The sequence below is a fragment of the Aplysia californica genome, unplaced genomic scaffold, assembly GCF_000002075.1.
Source record: "Aplysia californica isolate F4 #8 unplaced genomic scaffold, AplCal3.0 scaffold00166, whole genome shotgun sequence".
NCBI lineage: Eukaryota > Metazoa > Mollusca > Gastropoda > Aplysiida > Aplysiidae > Aplysia > Aplysia californica.
Genome location: NW_004797436.1, coordinates 1285439 through 1293767, shown reverse-complemented (window position 1 = coordinate 1293767; position 8329 = coordinate 1285439). Strand labels below are relative to the sequence as shown.

Sequence of the window (8329 nt, the reverse complement as noted above, 5' to 3'; positions counted from 1 at the left end):
GGAAATCAACAGAAGACACACAGGACAACATGCAATTTGTCTATCGTGCCAAGAGGGGCGTGGAGGATGCCATTCTCGTGTTCTTAGATAACATCTACAAACACATAGACACACCAAGAAATTACTGAAAGATACTTTTGGCTGATTTTTCATCCGCATTCAACACAATCCAACCGCACATAATGGTTTCAAAATGAATTAACATGAACATAAACAAGAACATTCTGGCTTGGATTCTTGACTTCTTGACCAATCGTCCTCTATATGTAACATTAAATGGTGTAAAATCCTACCTACTATTCACGAACACTGGTGCGCCCCAAGGCCGTGTAATCTCCCCTGTCTTGTTCACGCTCTACACCAACGACTGTACTTTTGACAACAAAAACACCAAACTAATAAAATGTGCGGATGATTCCACTCTACAAGGCCTTATAACAACAAATGAGAATGAATACAGGGACGCTGTGAATCTATGTACAAACTGCTGTGATAACCACTTCCTTATACTAAACGTAAAAAAGACAAAGGAATTAATATTAGACTTTAGAGTAAAAAAAGACCAATTGCAACCACTATTTATAAAAGATGAGGAGGTGGAGGTGGAGGTGGTAAGCTCTTACAAGTACCTTGGTGTAACAATCGACCACAAACTTGACTGGCATCCCCACGCTGCTCTTGTGTATAAAAAAGTAAATCAAAAAATGTTTCTTTTTAGAAAATTAAGAAATTTCTGTGTTGACAATAAGATTATGTCCCCTTTTTACCATTCTATGATTGAAAGTGTGTTATTACTCTGTATTTGCTGCTGGGGTGGGAATTGTAAGGTGAAAGATACAGAAAAATTTGACAGAACCATTAAGAAAGCCAGCAAGATCTCTGGATATGATTTTAATAGAATTGATGAAATGTATAACACCACACGTATAAAAAAGATAACAAGCGTTATAAACGACCCATCACACCCCCTTTCCGGTTCCACACAAATTGTAAGATCACGCAGCGGCAGATATGTACATCCAAAAACAAAAAAGAAAGATATAAAAGAAGTTTTTTACCATCTAGCATAAGGCTTTTGTCAGAATGAGCATAGATGTGTGTTGCTCTTAGAGTATGTATCTGTATATACAAATGTAACTCCAAACGTCTTGTTTTTAAACTCCTGCATGTGGTTGAATGATGCATTTGATATTTGATGTGAATGTACATTTTGTCAGCTTTACTTCTCTTTTCATATTAAATTTTAATGAGAGTAATATATCGTCGGCCTGGTGATAAAACCGTCTAACCCACAAAATATGAAAAAACTTTTTATTGGCCCTATCGATAGTAAATTGTCCATTTCATATGCTCACTCAAAGACAGATCTGAATTTTGTCTAGAAATGTCTTTAAAACATTAGAAATAAAACCGTATAACCCGGCACCCATCGAATTTTAGCCCGATAATTCCGACTATCCCACCTGAGAGGGACGGAATGAGGGTTGGCTGTTTTTGTCGCGCTAACAATGAGGGGCCACTTGCTACGTTACCGACTAACCCCGGCTTTGACTCCTCTCCGGACTTCGTTTGACATCAGATTCAGACCTGTAAAAGTCCAGAATTCGCTCACATAACCGTGGGAGCTCTCCAAAAAGGAATATTTGTGTAATATTTCTTGTTGGTTTCATTGGGGTGTTATATAGATCTGGTTGTTTCCTCTTTTTTCTTCATTTAAATGCTGCTGATAATGTTATTACTGACTAAAACTCCCCACTGTACCCACAGAACTGTTCATCTCGTGACAAGTCCGGTATTTGAAATGCATCTTTATGGATTTTGTTTAATATGAAACTATGTTTTCTGTCCGCGTGTTTTTCTTTGTCTTTGTACTCGAAATTCACCGATTGTGAAGGCATTTTCCCCTATTCGGACTACTGGCTCTTCTCCTAATCATTTTTCCTTCACAATTGAATGGACGAAGTAGATAGCATTTCCTCCTTTACTAACTCACTCAAAAAAATAATAATTGTGGGACCTGTCCAGCACACCGTCTGCCCCCAACGATCGTTGTTTTTTAAAGCGCTTTTTTTTAAATTTTTTTTATTTGCTGTGTTTATTGCAGTCCTTACCTTCTGAAACATCTTTCGACTTTCTTTGAAAGTTCATTTCGTTTGTGTTTTGAGTAGATTATTTTCTCAGTGTCATAGCCTAATGCTTTATCTTTATATCAAACCTTAACTTACATAACGTTATAACATTTAATAAGATGATGCCACTCTTGCTGCGTCACCTCTTACCCTCAGCGCAATGGAAAGTGATCAACGTGACCAGTCTAATGTCCCATCAGCTGATAATACAACAGTTATGTCACCTTTGATCTCTGCGAAAAGGACATGGCATGAAAACGATTGGAAGGGTAACAAAAGGAAGAGTTTGAAAGAACTGGGGATGTCTCTACCCATGTCAAGGCACGAAGCGAGCAGGGTGTGAACTTGACGTCCTTTGCAGTTGTAAACTGGTTTGTACAAAATGCAATGACATCACTGGTCACTCTCTTGGAAAGAAAAGAGAGCCTACGTATAGCCACAATAAACAGGATAGACAAAAAGAGATCTTACACAGCAAGGGAAAACCCAAGGAGAAATTACAGCCTTCAATACCACTTACAAGAGTCAATGGTCAAAGAACACCTGTTTGTAAAACAATCTTCAAGAACACCACAGGCCTGACCCACTGGTTTATCTAAAGTGTCTTCTCCGAAAAAACAAACAAACAAGAGCCCCTAGAAGACATCACGCCCACCATGCGAGAGCCAAGGATGACAAGTTGTTCCATAAAGAGGAATTTTTTGACAAACTTTCGAAGATATCCTGCTGTCTACAGATGACAATCCAGAAAACGTCAGATCTGCATCAAGTATAGATGGAGAACTTTGCAGAGAGGGTGAAAGCCACATTGAGCTATCAAGTGTTCTGCCAAAAGTTCAAGAAAAACAATGTGGGTTTACTTTCAGCCAAGAAAGACCAGTGCGACATTTGTACAAAGTTCAAATCTGGAAACCTCACAGAAACAGAACACACAGCTCAAATATGAATATGAGGAAAGCTGCAGCTAGACCAGAGAAGGAGAAGGACAGGAAGGCTGTGTGTGTCTTTTGTATGGAGATCCAGTGCGTCCTTCTGGCCCCATCCCTAAAGACTTCCACCTTATATAATACAAAACTGGCTGTACACAATGTTACGACTTAGGATCTTGCCACCAGAGACGCCAGATGATATGTCTGGTATGAAAGTGAAGTTGGTCTTGGCTTCAACAGTTTTCATCATGTCTGACTCACTAACTGATATTGCAAGTGACTGACTTCAACCACTTCATCATCTGCAGTGATTGGCGCAACTACTAAAACAGAAAGCCACCCTGGTGAGTGCAAGGGCCTCGCTGGCCAAAGAGCTTGACATCACAGTTGAGCAGAAATTATCACCAAGGGCCATACCCAAATGGAAGTGGATTCAGTCCATGGCACTATTGAGCGATCGCTAAAAAACGCACTGATGTACATCCCAATGGACTACGTGAACATCATGCTCAAAGCCAGACGCATCCCCAGGCCCTATGAAGTTATGTACCTGGACCACAGCTTTTTCAAAGATTTTGCAAAGGTCGGAGAGCACTAAACAATCCGTCCAGGGAGAAAAGCAGGCGACCCTTCTATCACTGACTTGCAGGCATCAAAGTACACTCCAGTCTTTACAATTCAGTATAAGCTGAATTTTGATGATGGATGGAAGGCGCTGCAAGGACCAAGAAAGCTGAACACCATGTGTACGACGGTTACTGCTGGACCTTTCTGCAAAGACAGATTGAAGATAACTGCCAACCAGTATAAACATCTACTGGAGTTGAAGGCCGTCGTACCACGATGCTACCACAATTATCATGAAACTTTGCCTCAGTAAGAAGTTTTGAAAGCGATCAAGCCAAATTCGATTATTGTTGAGTCTTTCAAAACAATGGTAACTTTTGTCGTATTGCCTTGTTATAGCCACAGGACACAGAGTGAGACAGACATGCTCTTCTATTGTCGAGAAAACTCAATAAAGTAGTAGTTGTCAAGCCACGCACCTTGAAGAAAGTTGGCGCATTATTTGGTACTCACAAAGTCTTTTTGTATAATAATGATATATTATTATGAAGCCAACTTCACTCAAACCATTGCTGAGGTAACAGAGCTTCTGTGTGGCTTTCTGCTTTCATTTCTTTCTTAGTATTACTTTTTTCCAGGCCTTTGAATGGCCACCCAGTGCCAATAGTACCGTGTCGGACACTGTCATAAATTCTAAAGGCCTGCTGCTACTGCTGCTACTACTGTTGTTGTAAGTTGTTGTTATAGTTGTTTTTTTTGTAGTTGTTGCTGTAGCTGCTCTCCCTTACCCTTCCAACCTCCTGTTCTTCTACTTTGAATGTAATTAATATACCCATTGCTGTGTTCTGCTTCTTCTACTTCTATTAAAGGTTCAACTTTGTGACTGCTGTTTTTGCCCGAATTGACTCCGTAGCACTGAAGAAACGGCAGCAGCTGATAGTATGTTGGTAGCAATAATATAGCCCTCCTCCTCTTCCTTCTTCTTCTTCTTACTCCTCCTCCTCCTTCTTTTTTCTCCTCCTCCTCCTCCTCCTCATCCTCCTCCTCCTCCTCCTCCTCCTCCTCCTCCTTCTTCTTCTTCTTCTTCTACAAAAGATCTTGACGATTGAAGCAAGTGATCAAATACGTTACCGTCAAGTGTGGCTTGGCTGCACTCAACCAAACTCAAAGCCAGCAGTGGCTTCCTGATAAAACCGGTCAACCCACAAAATTGAGGGTTGGTCGGTTTTATCCAGGAAAATTTGAGCGACATAACCGTCTAACCCACACAGTTTCATTAAAAGCAATTTTTAAAGGAAAAAAAGGTCTACAGATTTTCGGTAAAGTGTTTTTATAGGTGTTTAAAGCATTGATTTATCGTTAGACGCCTTTGTTTTGAAATAAAACAGTTTTTTCCTTCTCCTGTAAAATTTACCTCGCTGGGGTTAGCCGGTTTTATCACAAGGCCGACGATATCATTTAATTTTTTTTATGTATACGTATACCTGCCTGTGTTTTTACGGTCCTGTAGAGCCAAGAAAAATTTCCCTCTTGGATAATAAAGTATTATGTTATCTTATGTTATCTTATGTTATCTTATGTTATCTTATCTTATTTTTATTTTTTTTGTTGAAGACCAATCATTAATAATATTTTTTTAGATTTATTATTATTATAATTTATTATTATTATTATTATTACTATTATTATTATTATTATTACTATTATTATTATAATTATAATTAATTATATAATTGTAATTGTTATTATATTATTTTTCTTCTTGTTGCTGTTGTTATTACAATAACATTGTTATTGTTATATTAATATTAGTATTATCACTATCATCATTATTATTATGATTATGATTATTATAATTGTTAACATCATCATTATTATTATGATTATGATTATTATAATTGTTAATATCATCATTATTTTTATAAACATAACAATTATTATGAATATCATTATCATAATTATGATTTTTATGGTTATTGTTGCATTGTGATTAACAATTTTCCTTTCTTATTTTTATGATCAGATCTATCTTTATTTTCATGATCATAATTTGTTTACAAATGTTCCTGTTTCAATCAATCTATGGTGACTTTTATAACTGTTACTATTGTTATCATTGTTATTATTCTTGCTATTGTCACCAGTGACAAAGAGAAGTGGAAACATTTGCCGCTCAAGGACGCGGGTAGCCGGGGGTCAGGGGTGACCTTGGAGAGAACATGGCCGCCAAACTTTCCTGACTTCCAAAGCTGGAGAGTCCTTGGATAGTGGAGGTCTAGATAGTTCCCTCCACCCACGCTTCTCAGTACAACTCTACATGACAGAGCCACTTTTGTTGGTGGAATGGAAACAACAGGTGTCACACTGACTCACAAATGTGTCATGTCACACTGACTCACAAATGTGTCACACTGACTCACAAATGTGTCACACTGACTCACAAATGTATCATGTCACACTGACTCACAAATGTGTCACACTGACTCACAAATGTGTCACACTGACTCACAAATGTGTCACACTGACTCACAAATGTGTCACACTGACTCACAAATGTGTCACACTGACTCACAAATGTGTCATGTCACACTGACTCACAAATGTGTCACACTGACTCACAAATGTATCATGTCACACTGACTCACAAATGTGTCATGTCACACTGACTCACAAATGTGTCAAACTGACTCACAAATGTGTCACACTGACTCACAAATGTGTCACACTGACTCACAAATGTGTCACACTGACTCACAAATGTGTCACACTGACTCACAAATGTGTCATGTCACACTGACTCACAAATGTGTCGTGTCACACTGACTCACAAATGTTTCACACTGACTCACAAATGTGTCACACTGACTTACAAATGTGTCACACTGACTCACAAATGTGTCACACTGACTCAAAAATGTGTCACGCTGACTCACAAATGTGTCACGCTGACTCACAAATGTGTCATGTCACACTGACTCACAAATGTGTCATGTCACACTGACTCACAAATGTGTCACACTGACTCACAAATGTGTCATGTCACACTGACTCACAAATGTGTCACACTGACTCACAAATGTGTCATGTCACACTGACTCACAAATGTGTCATGTCACACTGACTCACAAATGTGTCACACTGACTCACAAATGTGTCGTGTCACACTGACTCACAAATGTGTCACACTGACTCACAAATGTGTCACACTGACTCACAAATGTGTCACACTGACTCACAAATGTGTCACACTGACTCACAAATGTGTCACACTGACTCACAAACGTGTCACACTGACTCACAAACGTATCACACTGACTCACAAAACTGTCGTTAAAATATGACAAACAGACAACACTGTGGCATTGAGAGGACACTTGACGATTCCTGTGGCCACATCTTGACGTCGGTTGATTCCTCCATGACCATCTGACACAGACAGACAGACACACAGACACACAGACAGGCAGACAGATAGACAGATAGACAGACAGACAGACAGACAGACAGACAGACAGACAGACAGACAGACAGACAGACACACAGACAGATAGACACACAGACACACAGGCAGACAGAAAGAAACACTGACAGACAGACAGAACAGACACACAGACAGAAATACATACAGACAGACAGACACACAGACAGAAACAGACAGACAGACAGACAGACAAACAGACAGACAGACGGACTGACCATTGAGTGGCTCCACCAAAAAGGCAGGGTGAGGCTGTAGGTATTTGATGTTGAACTCAAAGTCTATGGGAGCCATGCACTTGAGAGGGAACCTCTGGGACAGCCTGGGGATGTACACCTGGTTGGTATATACACACACACTGTATACCTGGTTGTTATATATATACACACACATTGTATACCTGGTTGTTATATATATACGCACACTGTATACCTGCTTGTTATATATATACGCACACTGTATACCTGCTTGTTATATATATACGCACACTGTATACCTGCTTGTTATATATATACGCACACTGTATACCTGGTTGTTATATATACACACACACTGTATACCTGGTTGTTATATATACACACACACTGTATACCTGGTTGTTATATATACACACACACTGTATACCTGGTTGTTATATATACACGCACAATTAGACTCATGTATAGGAACTGCAGCAGTTTATACACTGTCATATACACTGTCATATGTCATATACACTGTCATATGTCATATACACTGTCATATGCCATATACACTGTCATATACACTGTCATATACACTGTAATATGTCATATACACTGTCATATACACTGTCATATACACTGTAATATGTCATATACACTGTCATATACACTGTCATATACACTGTCATATACACTGTCATATACACTGTCATATGTCATATACACTGTCATATACACTGTCATATACACTGTCATATGTCATATACACTGTCATATACACTGTCATATGTCATATACACTGTCATATACACTACACTGTCATATACACTATCATATGTCATATACACTGTCATATGTCATATACACTGTCATATACACTGTCATATACACTGTCATATGTCATATACACTGTCATATACACTGTCATATACACTGTCATATACACTGTCATATGTCATATACACTGTCATATACACTGTCATATGTCATATACACAGTCATATACACTGTCATATGTCATATACACTGTCATATACACTGTCA

The 8329-nt window shown here is 38.7% G+C and overlaps 1 protein-coding gene across 1 annotated transcript in view; it reads right to left on the bottom strand.

The window, feature by feature from the left end:
• The window catches only part of LOC101852019 (cilia- and flagella-associated protein 221), a gene marked incomplete at its 3' end in the record, with an annotated part of 36877 nt that overhangs the window by 14190 nt on the left and 14358 nt on the right, over positions 1-8329 (bottom strand). The window contains 1 exon segment of the mRNA XM_013082278.2: positions 7322-7425. Within this exon segment, the coding sequence (XP_012937732.1) occupies positions 7322-7425 (104 nt within the window).